We start from the raw sequence: 18,194 nt of genomic DNA on the forward strand, positions 1-18,194 counted from the left end.
TGTCCAAGTGAAGCAAACATGTCCACTTCACAGTGGGTAGTGAGATATGTCAACCACATAACAGCTCAGACATTCTGAATTGATGTCAAGAGCCAGGGGTCTCTAGTCAAATCTCTCCCGAGCTGTTTTGGTCAGAGTCAACAATCCCACACAGAAACTGCAGTATCTGAAGTGCCTAACCCTGTGCACTTTTCAAGGCCCTAATAAACAGGGCTTTTCCAATCCTGAAATTTCTAGTTCAATCTAAATACGGTATTTTATACATACCTAAGGATTGCGTTTCCCTCCATACATGGAATTTGAAAGAAAAAAATAAGTCAGTATGAAAGATTGTTTTCGGGCCATAGCTTGGGGAGAAAAAACCCACCCTTTTAATGAAAAAAGGCCTGCCAAATGAATTGAATACAAGATCAGTCAATTCTCTGCGGACGCACCCTGGCAAAAAGCTGTGTTCTGAACCCAGGACAGTGCACCAGGATAAGTCGTTCCACGCAGGGGAATGTGTGTATGTTCCTTTTTGATGCTTGCATTTGATTTTCTGTAACTGTAATGTGGTTCAACTCACCACCTTGGCCCCTCCTGCTGGTTATCTGGGGAACCAGCTCTCAGCCAGGCAGATGCCCCTCTCTGCAATGTCTCGCTGTCCGTCCGGTCACTGCTGGACCCTCTTTCTCATGACTCGGCCCTTCAGCTGACTCATAATCCGAGTTCCTCCTCTTCCAGGGGATTCTGCAGTTCGTTCTAGCCACTTCCCACTGTGGCCACCACAGTCCTGCCACACACCAATGGCGATCGGAGACAGTAGCTCGGGCCCACCCACTACTCCGGGTCCCAGCCCAGGGACCCTGTGTGTGGCAGCCTTTTGCTGTGTCTCCTCACAGCACTTCCATGAATTTCTCTGGACCACTTCCCCACAGCCCCAGTATCTTCTTCACCCTTGCTTCAGGGCATTTGGCTCTGCTGAGTCCCAGCAGCCAGCCACTGCTCTGTCCAGGATGCTAACAGTCCTCCTCCTTCGAGCTCCTGGGAGTCACTCTGTTTGCTCTGTTCTGCAGCTCCCTTTTATAACAGCCTCCTGGGCCCTGACAGCTGCCAAGCAACCCCTTCCTATTGGCTATCTTTCATGCAGTCTCCAAGGGACCTCTTAACCCTTTCAGGCCAGTGCAGTGCAAGCACCCTGCCACAAACCCTCCCCCTCAAGCCTGCCACCCTCAGGGGTAGGCATGCCTCATGCTGTGCACTATCCTGAGAAGGCCTCTCAGGGTCTCTCACTGCTTCTCAGCATCCTTTAAGCGTAGACACACATCCTCCTTCTTTCACTCCGATATGCAGTGCTTGTTCAGTAGCTACCAGCTTCCCCTGTAGCTCTTTTATCTGGCCCACTGAATCTCCCAGCACCCTCTCCTCCATGGTCTGGGTCCCATCCTCAGACTGTTTGGCTTTCACGTGGGTTTCCGTATCTACCTGGGCCCTCTCTGTCCCAGTCATTTTATCAAACATCTCCCTTTTGCCCCCTGCAGGGTGTGGGAGATGACTCTCGGACAGGCCCTCAGTCCTCATTGGCCCATCCTTCTGGTCAGTACCTGGCTGGGCATCCCTCTCTTAGCCCGCCTTTGTTTAAGGGAGCAATACCTTTTTAAGTGACCCTCCTCCTGGCCCCAGAAACATTTCCTTGGTTCCTCCTTGGCCACAGGCCTCTCCTGCTCCTTTCCTTGTTCAGTCCCTTCACTTGGGCTAGCCTGGTCTTTCCTGCCTGTCTGTACATTCCCTTCATAGGTGCCCTTCCAGTGCATAGGCCCAACACGCCGACCCCGACCCTGTTCTCCTCACAGGTGGGATTCCCCTTGGTTTCCTTTCCATCCCACTTTCTGGGTGAGGCTTCTATCTCCCCTTCTCCCCCTTGGTAGGGGCAGCCTCTCTGCAGGTGACCCTGCTGGTCACATAGGTAACAGCGCTTTAGTCAGGCTTTCTGTCTCCAAATCTGGGAGCTTCTCACGTCTCCAGCCCTTCTGACCTTTTTCTTCCTCTCCTCTCCGGCCCCTAATTAAGTAGCACTGCTGCTCCGCAATCGCAAGTAAGTACTCCTGTAGGTGCCAGTTCGCTTCCCATGGTTTCTACTGATTTTCTAGGACCTATTTCAGCAGGGCCTGGATTTACCCTGATTATTTATCTGCCCTCTTCAGTGGGGTTGGCCAGTCCAGGGCCCAGCTGAGGAGGGTTTTGCTCCCCTCAGCAAAGAGTGCCTCCGTATATTGAAACTCCATGTTTCAACACCCGCTCTGTCTCTCCAATGCTATGCAGGCGATTTACCCAACTGTCTTCTATTCTGCCCCTTATATCAAGGGTTACCATGTGCCCGTGTTCTCCACCACATGTAACAGGGTTTGAATCACCACCTTGGCGCCTCCTGCTGGTTATCTGGGGAATCAGCTCTCAGCCAGGCAGACGTCCCTCTCTGCAGTATCTCGCTGTCCCTCTTGTCGCTGCTGGACCCTCCTTCTCGTGACCCTCTGACTGACTCACAATCCATGTTCCCCTCCTTCCAGAGGATTCTGCAGTCCATTCTAGCCACTTCCCACTGTGGCCACCACAGTCCTGCTACCACTCCAATGGCGATTGGGACGGTAGCCCGAGCCCACCTACTACTCTAGGTCCCGGCCCAGGGACACTGTGCGGCAGCCTTCTGCTGCGTCTCTCCTACAACAACTCCATGAATTTCTCTGGGTCACTCCCCCACAACCCCAATACCTTCTCCACCCTTGCTTCAGGGCATTTGGCTCTGCTGAGGCCCAGTAGCCAGCCACTGCTCTGTCCAGGGTGCTAACAGTCCTCTCTCTTCGAGCTCCTGGGAGTCACTCTGCTTGCTCTGCTCTGCAGCTCCCTTTTAGACCAGCTTCCTGGGCCCTGATTGCCTGCCATGCAGCCCCTCCCTACTGTCTACTTTTCACGCACCCTCTCCAAGGACCCTCTTAACCCTTTCCAAGACAGTACGGGGCAGGCACCTGCCACAGTAACCAAAAGATAAAAGATTCTCCATGGAAAAAGGGATTTGAACGGTAATTTCTGTGCTAAACACCTTCCATCAGCTTGCAAGCTCTTACCATGATCTCTAAAGAAGGTTAACTGCTCATTTTACTTGTCTGGATTGTTCCCTGCATCAAAAGGACTAAAAGTAACTCAGAGAATGAGACTGGAAGGCTTACTTGATGCAGGGTGTTTTGAAAACTGAGCCACAGGGTTCTCTCAGTCCTCAGAATGATCAAGTTACATTAGCAAGGCCTTCTCTTAAGAGTTTAGCTCCTTTAAAAGAAGAATGGCAGAAACCTTCATCTTTGAAGCCAGGTCATCCTCCTAGTCCGAGCGCCAAACATGCCTGCAGCCAAGCTTGGAGGCACCCACAGATCTGAGGGCCAACAGGGCACTCCCAAAAATGACATTACAAAAGTTCTATGTCACCTGGTTGGAGTCTTCCAACCCCTTGATCACTTTTGTGGCCCTGACAGCAACTGGGTCACAGAGCTGATTGAGGCCAGACTGCAGCACTCAAGTGATAAATGTGAAATGGTGGCAACTAGGATATCAAGGAGAGCAACTGCAAAGCTAGCCCCTAATTTTCTAGCATAACGAGTGTGGTGAGAAAGTAGGCAGAGCAGATTTAGAGGGGATACCCACTACTTTGACCTTGGAGCAGAGCCACTGGGGAGACATAAGACACTTACCTACTGTGACAATCTTGCAAAAAAAGGGAATGCTGTGGGAAACCACACAGGCTTTTCTCCTGAAAACACCTCTCCTTAGCGTCTGCTGTCTTCCCCCACAGATGTTAATGTCTTGGCAATAAGAGCTTTTGCTTGATCAGAGGGATAGCATTTCTTACCGCCACCCCAGCTCTGCCACAAACACTGCTCCAGCAAACTGCCCTCTCCCAGAATTCAAAGTAGGCAGGCCAACGGGGTTCTCTCCCCAAGAATCAGGAAACAAGAGGGACTGGAGCATCAAGAAGGTGGGAGAGGGGAAACTGATGAGGGAGCACAGACAGCAGTCTTAAAACTGGGACTGAGGAATGCGGGATGAGGCACTGAGCTCAGAAGGCTGTTGGATGCTGATGGAGGTTCCCTTGGCTGACTGACGATCTATCCCATATAATGTACACCGACTACAGTCAGAACAACCACCACTCCCCACATCACCATGGATGCAAACAAAGGAGAAAGCTGGCAAAGAGCCAGATGTTGATGATGAACTGCATGGATCTATACAGAGCCAGAAAGAGCTGGCTCTGCAAGTGCGCAATAAAGTGGTGGGATACCCTTGGCAGGATTCAAGTCTGTCACAACAAAGGGCCCAATGGCACATGAGGAACCACAGGGAATGGCAACCTGTAGCTATAAGGATCCCTGCTATAGCAGTGACCTCAGAGGCAGTTGCCTGCCATTACACATTTCCAAGTGGCAGAAGTCGCTAGAGGTTCCCCTAGCTCCTGACAGAGCAGACTGGAGGGGAAACCAGGGTAGAGGCATCTAAGTACCTGAGACAGGTCTCCCTCTTAGGACAAGGTGCTACATGAGATGGGGGTGGAAAGGAGCCCTAGATTGCTAGAGGTTATAGAGAGAAGAGCCTATAGCTAAAGTTCTCCTCTTCGCACCAGTGATAGCTGAGGACACGCAGAAGCAAAGCCTGGATTTTCACACACACGGGGTGGCAACATTAGAGACCTTACCAAAACATAGCTGAAAGGTGTTCCATACCACTGGTGAATGAAAAAAGAGGCAAATCACATGGGAAAAAAGATTACTCCTAGGGAAAGTCTCAGCCAATGCCTCGGACCTGGATTTGGCAATAGGCAGACACACTCTCCCCTCCAATTATCTTCCATAAAATAGTTGTTTCTTAACTTTCCTTCATAGCTCAGAAGGCTGGAGTATCACCTATGCTTTTTGGAGGTGAAAAAAAGACTGAAGAGGAAAGAGACTAGCTGGGCACACTTCCCTGAATGACAGCCTTTTTTGACTCCTTACTTTCTTGTAGGTGTAGATATATTACACTATTCTGACAGGTTGATCATGTCCATTTCCCCAATAGCTTTGGTTGTCTCCATTAAAGCAATAATATATATTGATGTTGCTACAACTTAACTTTTAAGGCTAACGTACCAAATGTAAATCTTTGTTGAATGCACTACAAGATATGATAACATATGATATTATAATGCAAAAAAAATTAATGGAATAGGATGGCTAAGAATTTAGATATACAAGAGACAGAAAACTCTTATTCCTACAACTAGAATAGCCTCATTACATGTACCTAGCATTTTACAGGACTAAATATTATTACAATTGGACCCTTACACTGTAAATGTGCAGCATAGCAGAGTTCTAGTTATGGTACGGACTATAAATATACTTCCCAACATTAAAACACAACATTGTAACAGTTTAACACACTGTATTTCGTTATTTAAAAGTCTGACTAAACACTGTTAAAATTCCTGCAGGTATAGTAGGTGCTTTTCTACTACTTCATTCTAAACCAGACATTTTCAAACATGCAAAACATATTTTTCTTAACTAAGGGGTAGGTCTATGACAAGCTTATAGCAGCCACTTGAATTACCTGGATACACAGAAGTCATCTGAAAAATTTCTACCTGATGAAAAGCCTTTTTCATACTCTCTCAAGAGCAGCTGGACAAGAATTTATCATAATTTATTTTGTGCATGGGGGTTGGTGAAAAGATAGGGGAAGTGACTTCTGGGTTGAGAACAAAAGTACCTTCCGAACTATAATAGTTTTATTACAATATTATTCCCAAACCTATACTAAATACAGCTGGAACTAGTCACACTGAAAAAGTAATTAGAAGATACAATCAGTATGAGGAATCAGGCTATCAAAGAAAACTTTTTGTTAAAATCCTGAAATTAAATCCTATTTGTTCATATTTGTTCTTATTGAGTAAACACAGTAATTGAAAACCATAAGCAACTATATTATAGACCAGTTCATAACCAAGGTGGTATTAGCATTTGGAATTCATTTTAGTCCTTTACACTCCATTTTCAAATACTAGTTGAGTCTGTCAGCAGTGTTATCTAAAAGAACAAAAAAAAATGTATTTTGCTGAACACAACTGATAGGAGAAGGTCTGAATGCCATCAGCATTCAAGACACTATGAAATACCTGAAAAAATCATGCAATTCTATTCCAGTACAGCATCTAAAAAATGTTTAAAGACTACCACCTAGTGGAGCTAAAGAAGCACAATCCTGTCAAGGCCAGATTAACTCTCTGTAAGCCCATGGCTATTAGATTTTGTAGGGCCCCTCACAGGCTGACACAGCCGTGCCGCGGGGGCTTGGAGCACTCGGACCAACCTGGGGCAGACCAGCTAGTCTCGGGGCCAGTGCTGAGGTGCAGTGCAGGCCAGTGGCACTCCCAGTTCTAGGGGCTGGGAGCGCTCGGGCTGGAGGCACTCCAGGACCTGAGGCAGACCAACCAGCCCGGAGGCGGGGCAGGCCAGCACTGTAGCATGGCGTAGGTTGGCAGGTGGCGGTGCTCTGGGGCCTGGGGTGGACTGGCCAGCCTGGGACCAGGTTGGGTCCGCGCCTGGTGCTGGGGCACTCTGGCAGTGGGGGAGGGTGCCGCTGGGGCATGGGATGGCCAGGGTAGATTGGAGCAGGGCAGCGCTAGGGCACAGGCTCTGGGGGCACTAGGGGCGCTCCAGCACAGGGGCCACCTGGCCAGCTTGACTGGTGCTTGGGCCACCCAGGGCAGGGCTCTGATAGGAGAGGGGTGGAAGGGACGGGGCTTTGGGCAGAAGAGTCGGCGCCAGGGGCTAGACTCCCCGAACGGGCAGTTCACCAGTCACCTGGGTTTATTTTTGCGGGGCCCCCCTTAGCCTGAGGCCCTGGGCTGCAGCCCCTAAAGCCCCTGCATTAATCCGGCCCTGAATCCTGTATTGCAGTAACAGGGGGGGGGGAAATCCATTTTATTCTATTTGAAACTATTAGGTCCAGAGATTTCATTTTTCCAATGATGCCAGACCCTGATAATCTATTTATATTAATTCATTTTCTAGTGAATCAAAAACACCCCAGTTCTGCAGCATAGCAACAGAATCAGAAAAACAAGTAGTTATTTTTAGATATAATCTAATTGTACTTCCGAATGCACTATTTATAAATACTCCCAGTTCAAGTGTCTTTTCAATAATTCTAATTGGTATTGACACACTGTTTATCAGATCTACCCCAGACTTGAATACATTGGCTGAAGTTTAGGTTCTCATTTGTTTGCATGTAATTGGATGACTGATTGTTACTATGATCATGAGTGGTACAGCTCAATGAAGAACATATACTTGCTTGTTGATATTCACTACAATAAGCTTCTCCAGTAAAAATCCCTGAAACACAATGAATTTTGATTAAAAAAGAAATTATTTGCAAATGTAATACTTATACTCACTTGAAAATTTGACTATCACCACAGAGTAAAAAAATGGAAAAAAATAGAAAAAAATTATTGCAGATGTGCATTACGTGGCAATGAGCTAATGCACAGTACACACTAACACTCACTTTCACTAGCCAGGTTTCAAAGCTACCTTGGGTTACAGGGAAACTGAGCTTGGTTGTCACAATTTATTCCTTCTTGACTGACATTGGTTCACATGTGATGAGAAAAACAGCACACTCATTAGGATTTATCTGCATCAGAAAAAACAACCCGTAGCTCACCACTTTTCCCACTTCAAATGATGTTGAGAATAGTTTAACTGCTAACAGAGATCAGAAAAAAATTGTTACAGAAAGCATGACTGAGAGCCTGTGAAACTTGGTTTGTCATGCTTTCTGTGAATAGGCTGAATACTGTTTTGCTCAGTCTAAACTAATACCTTTTTCAACACCAAACTGAAGAGTTCCTGGGGTTATAAGGACACACTGCTTACAATCAATCAGCAACTGGCCATTTTCCTAATGGTTTAAGGGTCAGAAAAGTAAATTGTTACAGACTGAAGCTTAATACAAAGGTGAAAAGCGGTTAATTTTGGATTATGGCAATTCTTACTAGTTTTCTCATTCTTTCACCTTCAGATGAAAACTCCACAAAAAAGAATACAGGCTTGATTGCATTTTTCAGTGCTGAACTGTTTTTGAAGATTTTAAGAAGTGTCTCTACATGGTTTTAAGTAATTTCCCACCTCTTTCCCATTTTCCATGTGGGGAAAAAACATACTACAAGGAATCTCAGTGTATACTGTAGAAGTACATAACTAATTACGTATTTTGAACAAAAATGACTAGAACTTTTGAAAAGCATATAGCAAGTTGCTGTGCTAATGGAGGTAAATCAAACTATAGTGATAACGCAGCAGAACAGTGTAGAAAAAGTTGTACTGCCTCACCATGTAATACACTAAGATCAATTCATTGCTGTTGAAAGCTCCAATTTCAACACACTGAGCTTCAAAAAACATTATAAGGCAGATTAGGGGCATTTAACAGTAACGCTAATAAGCAGTTTCTTTCCAACCTGCAAAGTAGTTGACCGCTCAGAGAGAGGTAGCTCATCCACTTCCAGAATGAATTCTTCCATTGCAGAGTACAAATTCTGTTGCACTTCATTCCTCTTGAGAATCAAGACATTACCTTCATTCTATGTAGAAGGAACAGCGGTCAGCAGATCACATCTGAACTTCCCTCAGGCACAATATAACAAGAAGTGACATCAAGATATTTTCCTTGAGATTCTTTATATAGTAAAATTGCTTATTTATAAAAGGTTAATCTAACTAGTTAGGTTACAATGCATCACACTGGAATAGGAATGAAGTAACAAACGGGATTACAGGCTTCTGGCACCATTCCAGGGGATGAACATTCGTTATCGCCACACCTACAAATGCCATACCCATTAAAATTAAGCATGCCTACAACACAGACTAGTAGAGTAAGAACAAAGTGGTTGATTTCCGTACGACTGAGTGGATTTTGACAGCTATTGCAAACATCTAACATGTACAAATTTTCTTTGGGATTATTTATTATTTGTATTAGAGTAGTACTGAGATCCCTTTCAGGGATTAGAGGTTCCATTTCACTAGATGCAGTACACACATTTAATAAGTCAGTACTTGCTCCAAAAAATTCCCAACATAGGAATATTCAGAAACCATCTTATGGCTATGGAACATACAGTATTGTGATTCCACAGATATATCTCCAGCTTTCTCTGATCCACCTTTCTAGTAGAGTAAGAAGAATGAAACTGAAGGCTGAAAAGGTAGTCTAAGTAATAGCATCCATTATATGGTTTACATGACAAGGAGTTATTCTGAATTTCCTGATTAGAGATGCTGGTCTCAAGTAGAATTTGACATGGAAGAGATTAATTTAAATCATGATTTATTCTCTCTTATACAATGAAGAAGATTGTTGAAATGTTTCAGGAGCATGTTGGCTCTGAGACAGAGCCAGTTCCTCCTATAAATATTCTCGGATCAGAAAGAATTTAGCTGATCCTTTCTACATGCATTTTTCCCTGCACCATGAACTGAGTTATGACTAGATCTTGTTATGCTCAGAGTGTGCAAAAAAAAAACCTTCCCCTTAAAGTTATTCAGGTACCAATCTCCCTCTTTTTAAACTGCTTCTATACAATATTAATGCTGTTGAACCATAGTCTTCTTGAACATGGATGTCTTAAGAGGACCTTCCAGTTAGGTCTTCATAAGTTGTAAGATTGATAGATTCGAAGACCAGAAGGGACAACTGTGCACATCTAGTTTGACTTCCTATATAACACAGGCCAAAAAAATTCCCCCAAATAATCCCTAAAGCATAACTTTTAGAAAAACATCCAATCTTCATTTAAAAATTGTTAGTGATGAAGAATCCACCATGACCCTCAATAAGTTGTTCCAATGGCTAATTACTCATCGTTAAAAATGCATGCCTTATTTCCAGTCTGAATTTGTCTAGCTTCAACTTCCAGCCATTGGATCATGTAATACCTTTCTCTGATAGATTGAAGAGCCCATTATTAAGTATCTGCTCCCCATGTAGATAGTTATAGACTATAATCAAGTCACCCCTTAACAGTCTCTTTGATAAACTGAACAGATTGAGCTTCTTGAGTCTCGTTATAAGACACGTTTTCTAATTCTTTAGTGATTTTCTAAGCTGAATTTCTCGAATTTATCAACATGGTTCTTCAATTGTGAACACTAGAACTCGACACAGTATTCCGGCAGCAGTCATACCTGTCACAAATACAGAGGTAAAATAACCTCTCTACTTCTACTCAAGATTCCCACTTATGCATCCAAGGATTACATTAGCCCTTCTGGACACAATTTAGCACTGGGAGCTCATGTTCAGCTGTTTACCCACCAGCATCCCCACATTTTTTTTTTCCAGAGTCACTGCTTCCCAGGACAGAGTCCCCCATCTCATGCGTAGGACCCATTTTTTTCCCCTAGATGTATACATTTGCATTTAGCCATATTAAAAGGCATATTGTCTGCTTTCGCCCAGGTTATGAAGCAATGCAGATCACTGTGCATTAGTGACCTGTCTTCTTCATTACTCCCCTCCCCCAATTTTTGAGTCCATCTGCACACTTCATCATCCATGATGATTTTATGTTTTCTTCCACGGCAGTAATAAAAATATTAAATAGCACAAAGTCAAGCACCAATCCCTGCAAGACCCCACTAGAAATACACCCGCTCTATGAAGTTCTATGAAAATGACATTTTGAGACCTATCAACTAGCCAGTTTTTAATCCAGTTAAAGTCTGCCAGGTTAATTTTATCTCTTTTTAGTTTTTTAATCAAAATATCACACGGTACCAAGTCAAACGCCTTACAGAAGTCTAAGTATATTATATCAACACTATTACTTTTATCAACCAAACTTGTAATCTCATCAAAAAAATATCGAGTTAGACAGGATCTATTTTCCATAAACCCATATTGATTGGCATTAATCATATTACCCTTTTAATTCTTTATTAATAGAGTCCCATATCAGCCGCTCCATTATCTTGCCCAAGATCCATGTCAGGCGTATAATTACCTGGGTCATCTGCCTTACCCTTTTTAAATATTGGCACAACATAACCTTTCTTCCAGTCTCCTGAAACTTCCCCAGTGTTCCAAAACTTATTGAAAAAAATCAAGATTAACAATCCAGTGAGCTCCTCAGCCAGCTCTTTCAAAATCTCTGGATGAAAGTTATTCAGACCCTCTCATTTAAAAATGTCTAAATTTAGTAACTGCTGTTTAATATCCTCCTGAGATAATAGTGAAAAGGAGAGTGTTATACAACTACATCATCTGTTTTCTTCCCAAATATAGAACAGAAGTATTTATCGAACACATTTGTCTTCTGCATTATTACTGATAATTCTACTATTCCAATCTAGTAATGGACCAGTACCATTATCAGGATTCTTTATGTTCCTAATACACTTTTAAAAACTCCTTATTGCAATAGGACAGTTCCATCAGATCTGAGAAACAGGATCTCTGTGGAAAATGGGGGCTATCAGAATGACACATACCCATTCCTAACCATTTCTTCACCGTCCAGGAGCAAGGGGGAGAGACTGGGTAGCAACAATGAGAAAGTCACAAAAGGGACTGATTTCTTTTTGTTACATTCTCATTTTCCTTCCTGTTGCCTAATTGATGAGAGAAGTCTTCATTGTCATTGTCTGCAGTGCACTGGAGTCAGAAAACAAGCAGGACCTCCCATAAATCAGACATGGTAGAAATTTTCTTGCAAGGAGAAACAAAGGGGAAAAGACTATGGAGCCAAACTGACAGTTTAGTATGTTTTTTCCCTCCCTGATCTGTAGTTTGGAAAGAAGGTGGTCTGGAAAACTGCCTGCTGCTTTTTGCCAAGAGGCAGATTACATCGAAGGGCAATTTTCCAGAAGTGAGAGCTAAATCTCCACCTGGTAATTGACAGGACTGGTTCTGCCAACAAAAACTGCAGACTGGAGGGAAACCCCACTGTAGAAACAGATACAGTAGATAAAGAATCACAGATAAAAAGTATGTGCATTAAATAGGGAAATTCATCGTGTAACTCTATGGTACATTTGTAGCATTCCCTCAAAGTAATGAATTTGCATACTTTTCAAGAAATTTAAGAATTAGGATTAAAATAATTCTATCAGGTGCCACATCAGCAGAAATGTAAGAGACTTTTCTATCGGAGCTAGCAGACATATGAATGGAAGACCAAATTATAGCTTTCCAGACCTGCTGTAAAGACACATTACCCCTCTCTACACAAAGGTGCTAAAGCCAATATTTAAAAAAAAAAAAAAGATAACTGGTATGATCTGTGTAATTACAGGCTTGTCAGCATGACAACCATCCTGGGCAAAATCATGGAAAGGGGGATATGGTACACAATCAATTAAAAAATGGTAGCACAATTAATGTCAATCAACATGGTTTTTTGGAAAACAGGCCTTGTCAAACATACTTGGTATCACTTTTTGAAAAAACTGAAAGTCTGGTTGATAAAAACAATTGCCACATAATACACTGAAAACTTCTTTAAGTTATATGACTTAATATAGCATGACATCTCGCACTTGGAGCTGGTGCCGTGGCAGTTGTAGCAGTTCTGGCTGGGTCAGCAGTTGATGGGGGTCCGGATCTGGAGTCGTGGACTGGTCTGGGTGTTTAAGACTTTTTGTCCGTCTTAGCCCATTTAGGAGCGGGAGCTGCTGTGCTGGCATGCGACTTCTCACCAAGCTGATCTTAGCTCGAGGAGGGAACGTGCGGTTTGGAAGTGCTCCCCCTCAGGGATACACCTTTGTACCCATGACCATGCTTCTTGCGAGCATGATGTGGCTTGGGCGGCACTGCCAGTACCATCAGTGTCACGGCTGGGGAGCTGGTCACTTCCTGTGCTGTTGTTCTTTCCAGTGGGTCCATTACTGCCACCTCCAGGTATGCACATGGACACGCTGCTTCCTCCATCAGATGTTTCTTGAGCCAGAGTTCTCCAAGGGGAGAATTTGGAAAACTACTCTCTTAACATACTAACTCTAACTAAAATAACAAACTACACTATCAAACATTTTTCTTTTTTTTGCTACGCAGATGAATAGAAGGAGAAAAGGAGTGTTCTGACTCTAGCCATGCGGTGGTAAGAGGAAACTGGAGCGGCGTCGACCTGCACAGCTGCAAGAGACCTTGGACATACCACCTGGATGACGTGAGGCATGCACACGGGTCGACAAGCACTGCTTTCAGCAGTTCCAGTGTCAGTGCATGGCACATATGCACACCCACATCTGGAATCCAGATAGGGACCAGCATTCAAAGAACACCACATATTAAATGGATTAAAAACTGGCTTAATTTATAATCTCAGAAGGTAATTGTACATAGGGAAACATCATCCAGAGCCGGGTGTTTCCCACAGGATCTCACTAAAATCCATTCTTAGCCCAATGCTATTCATCAATGACCCAGAAAAAAGCCTGGCAAAGTTTGCAGACGACACAAAAATTAATAGAATAGTGAATTATATTAACAGGTTGATTTTGCACTGATCTGGATCACTTGGTACACTGGGTTCATTTGAACACTATGCATTTTAATACAAACAAATGCAAAGTCATATCTAGGAACAAAGGATGTAGGTCACACTTATTGGCGATGGCCTCTATTTTTGAAAGTAGTAGCTCTGAAAAGAGATTTAGGGTAGATAAGCAGCTGAATATGAGTTCCCATGCAATGCATGGGCTAAGAAAGCGAACATGATCCTTAGATGTTTAAGTCGGGGAATACTGAGTAGAAGTAGAGAGATGGTTATGTCCCTTTATATGGCATTAGTGAGATCATTACTACAATAAAGCATACAAGTTCTAGAGCCCACACTTTAAAAAAGATATTGACAAAATAAAAAGAGTTCAGAAAGTAGCTACAAGAACAACATCTGCAAAACCAACATTACAGTAAGAAACTAAAGAAACTCAATGGCTGGAAGCTGAAGGTAGACAAAAAGAGACAAAAATAACGTGGGTTACCATTGGGAAACAACTTACATAGGGATGGAATACATTCTCCATCACCTGAAGTCTTTAAATCATGATAAGACATCTATCTAAAATACATGCTCCATTTCAACCAGAAGTCACAGCACTTAATACAGGATTCACTGGATGAAATTCTTCTCTGTCTTGTGTTATACAGGTCAGACTAAGTGATCATAATGGTCTCCTCTGACCTTTTAAATCTATGAACAAGTTTTAACCCATAGGGAGCACTGAAGTCCCGAAGCATTACACGCATCACTGATATCCAACTGGATATGTATTATTGTATAGACTTTGGGTTGTTTTGCCCCTCAAAATAAATGAAAAAACGGTTATTTACCCTTTAACTGTTGTTCTTTGAGATGTGTTGCTCATGTCCATTCCATTGTAGGTGCATGCGCGCCCCATGCACGGTTACTGGAAAATTTTTCCCCTTAGCAGATCCCATAGGGCCGGTTTCGGCACCCCCTGGAGTGCCGTGCACATGGTGCGGTATATGGGGCACTGCCGGCCCTATGCCCCCTCGGTTCCTTCTTGCCATCAACTCCGACGGGAACTAGGGGGAAGGTCATGGAATGGACATGAAATGAACATGAGCAACATCTTGAACAACAGTTACAAGGTAAGTAACCATCTTTTCTTCTTCGAGTGCTTGCTCATGTCCATTCCATTGTAGGTGACTTGCAAGCAGTACCTTGGAGGTGGGTTTGGAGTTCATAGGTTGGTTGACTGCAAGACCACGCTACTGAAACTGGCGTCATCCCTAGCCTCTTGCACAACAGCATAGTGGGATGTAAAGGTATGAACTTTAGGACCCCTTCGTGCATCAGCAGGGCAACCCAGGATGACGCTGCTGCTCCCAATACATTAAACAAGTCGCCCGTCTGCTCCTGCAGCTCTTCCACTTCTAGTATTGGTGCTCTGTCCCCAGAGACTGCCTCAGAGCCGGGGAATGCACCCCAGGAGATCCGCCTCTCAGTGGGATCAATCTCCGCTGTGGTGACCCATTTCACAGAGAAGTGCGTCAGGGGTCCGGTGAGGTGTGCAGCCACTGGGGGGGACCCATCAGAGGTTTTCCCCCCTCGATGCAGGCACTCTACCCCTCACCCTTTCCTTCCGGGCTCATGGGGTGCAAGGGACAGGCAGGACCAACAGGTTAGCCACTGCCTGAAACGCCTCTGGCATCAACAGAACTGCAAGATGTAGTGGTCCCCTTCCGCTCTCTCAAGTCGGGGGATGGTCTGCGGAGGGGCTCACCACCGTGGGTGAAACATGCCCCTGCAGAGGCTGCTTGGCGCACTGGCTTCAGACAGATATAACAAGGCCTTCTGACAGATCTCTCAGTCCTTTTGAGTCCTCGGTCTAAACGCCTTGCAGATGCGGCATCTGTCCTTTCGATGAGACTCCCCAAGGCACTTTAAACAGTCTTCATAGGGGTTGCTAATTGGGAAGGCCTTCCCAGAGGATTTACAAGGCTTAACGCCCGGAGATCAGGGCATATCCTAACGGGACTACCTTATCTACTACTACCACAGTAACTAACAACTATCTAACAACTACTTAGCAAGTACTTATAAAAAACAAACGCTACAGCTAAAAGGCACTCACCAAAGCAAGCAAGAACGCAGTTCCAGTAACCGTCAGTGGTGGAAAGAAGGAACTGAGGGAGTGTAAGGCCAGCAGCACCTCATGTACCGCACCATGCGCACAGGAATCCAGGGGGTGCCAAAGCCGGCCCTACGGGATCTGCTAAGGGGAAATATTTTCCGGTAACGGTGCAGAGGGCACACACACACACCTACAATGGAATGGACATGAGCAAGCACTCGAAGAACTCATTCTTACGCAACAGTTATATAACAATGCAAAGTGTCAGGTAAGTTTACAAACAGATAAAGACTCCCTGCCCTGAAGAACTTGTAATGTAAAACAGACAATTCTAACATAACAAATAATTCCTCAAAAGTCAAGACTACAGAGCAGGAAGTCCAACTAAACTGAGGTAAAACCAGATTAAGAAAAGTATCAGGAGGTATTCTGGACTAGTGTTGACCAATCTACACAAGATGTGCCACAGTGGGTTAGACCATGGTTCATCTTGCCCAGTATTCTGTCTCCAACAGTGGCCCATAAGAGAGCTTCAGGGGGACTGTACAGAACAAGGCAATCATGGAGTGATCCACTCATCTTCCACTCCCGGCTTCTGGTAATCATAGATTTCAGATCCATAAACTTAGCCAGTTCATTTTTTAACCCAGTTATACTCTTGGCCTTCACAACATCCCCAGCAATGAGTTCCACAGGTTAGCTGTGCATTGTGTGAAAAAGTACCTCCTATTGTTTGCATTAAACCTGCTGCCTATTAATTTCTTCCGGTGATCCCTAGTTTTTGTACTGTGGGAAAGGATAAATAACACTTTTCTATTAATTTTTTCCACACCATTCATGATTTTATAAACCTCTCTCATATTGTCCCTTAGTCAGCTCTTTTCTAAGCCGAACAGCCCTCATCTTTTTAGGCTCTCCTCATACAGAAGTCTTTCAAACCCTTGACCATAACTTTGTTGCCCTTCTCTAAATCTTTTCCAGTACCAGTATACCTTTTTTGAGTTGGGGCAATCAGAACCGGCACAGTATTCAAGGTGTGGGTGCACCATGGATTTATACAGTGGCATTACAATATTTCCTAAGAATTCCTAACATACTGTTAGGCTTTTTGACATCTGCTGCGCATTGAGCACAAGTTTTCCGGAACTACCTAGGGTGACTCCAAAGTCTATTTCCTAGGTGGTAAAAGCTAATTTAGAACCTATCATTAAGGATATGATTTTTGTCACAGAGGTCACGGATTCTGTGACTTCCAGAGACTTCGGTAACACTGCGCTTCAGCCCCAGAGCTCCGAGCCGCCGCCACAGGTGGCAGGGGCTGGAGTAGTCAGTCCCCTCCAGGCTGGTGGTCAGCCCACCACCACATTATTTTTAGTAAAAGTCAGACAAGTCATGGGCTCCCATGAATTTTTGTTTATTGCCCATGATCTGTGCATGACTTTTACTAAAAATAACCGTGACACAATCTTATCTATCATTGTATTTGTATAGTTGGGATTATTTTTTCCAAAATGCATTACTTTGCACTTACCTATGCTGAATTTCATCTGCTATTGTGTTGCCCAGTCATCCAGTTTTGTGAGCTCCTTCTGTAACTCCGCACAGTCTGCTTTGGATTTAACCATCTTGAGTAATTTTGTATTGTCTGCAAACTTTGCTACTTCACTGTTCACCTCCTTTTCCAGCTTATCAATTAATATATTGAACAGCACATGTCCCAATACAGATCCCTGGGGGACCCTGCTGTTCCTCTCTCTCCATTATGAAAACTGACTATTATTCCTACCCTTTGTAGTTACTGATCCATGAAAGAACTTTCCTTTTTATTCCATGGCTACTTAGTTTACTTAAGAACCTTTGGTAGTTCTCATGCTTCTTGCAGGCATTTTACCCTTGTGACTGTTTTATTTAATAGTCCATTTAACTAGCACTCTCATTCTTGTGTAGCTCCCCTTTTTAAAAATTAAATGTTACTGTGATGGGGTTTTTTGACATTTCCCCCGAAACATAGCGCTTGGGAAGTAAACAGACCTACTTAAAATGTTTTTTTCTTAAATTTAAGAGAAAATTCATAACACTTTCTAGTAGTCTGACATTTCATAAGACAAAATTATCTTTTCTAGCAATGATAAATTCTCAGGGTTCACTTTATCTGCAGAACTACTGGAACTGGGCCTTAGAGACACTCTCAGGTAGGAAGGTTGTAGAGAAAGGGATAAATACATTAACAACAAAAGATATCTTGCTCTGTAAAGCCCTTTGAGATCGAGGGATAAAAAATTATATAACAACATCCTCCATACAAAAAAAAATTCAAGACTCCTTGCAAACATTTTATAAGGTAGGTAGACATTATGGAGCTTGCACAAGCCAGCAACAAAGAGGGACATGGGACACAGGAGAAGGGAAGCCTGTGGAAGCCACTATTCAGGAGCACAAGCAGGGAAAAATAACCTGTGCACATGCACACTGGAGGGGAGAGGGGTGCTGTGGAGTTAATGGTTCATTCCC

The 18,194-nt window shown here is 43.8% G+C and overlaps 1 protein-coding gene across 5 annotated transcripts in view; it reads right to left on the reverse strand.

The window, feature by feature from the left end:
- The window catches only part of STK31 (serine/threonine kinase 31), an 81,971-nt gene that overhangs the window by 45,409 nt on the left and 18,368 nt on the right, over positions 1 to 18,194 (reverse strand). For all 5 annotated transcript variants that reach the window (XM_067562060.1, XM_067562057.1, XM_067562055.1 and 2 more), the window contains one exon: positions 8,540 to 8,662. In XM_067562060.1, coding sequence (XP_067418161.1) covers positions 8,540 to 8,662 — 123 coding nt within the window. The remainder of the gene's footprint in view (positions 1 to 8,539; positions 8,663 to 18,194) is intronic.

The sequence above is a fragment of the Emydura macquarii genome, unplaced genomic scaffold, assembly GCF_026122565.2.
Source record: "Emydura macquarii macquarii isolate MOO-44397 ecotype Brisbane River unplaced genomic scaffold, CSIRO-AGI_Emac_v2 contig_2422, whole genome shotgun sequence".
Taxonomy (NCBI): domain Eukaryota; kingdom Metazoa; phylum Chordata; order Testudines; family Chelidae; genus Emydura; species Emydura macquarii.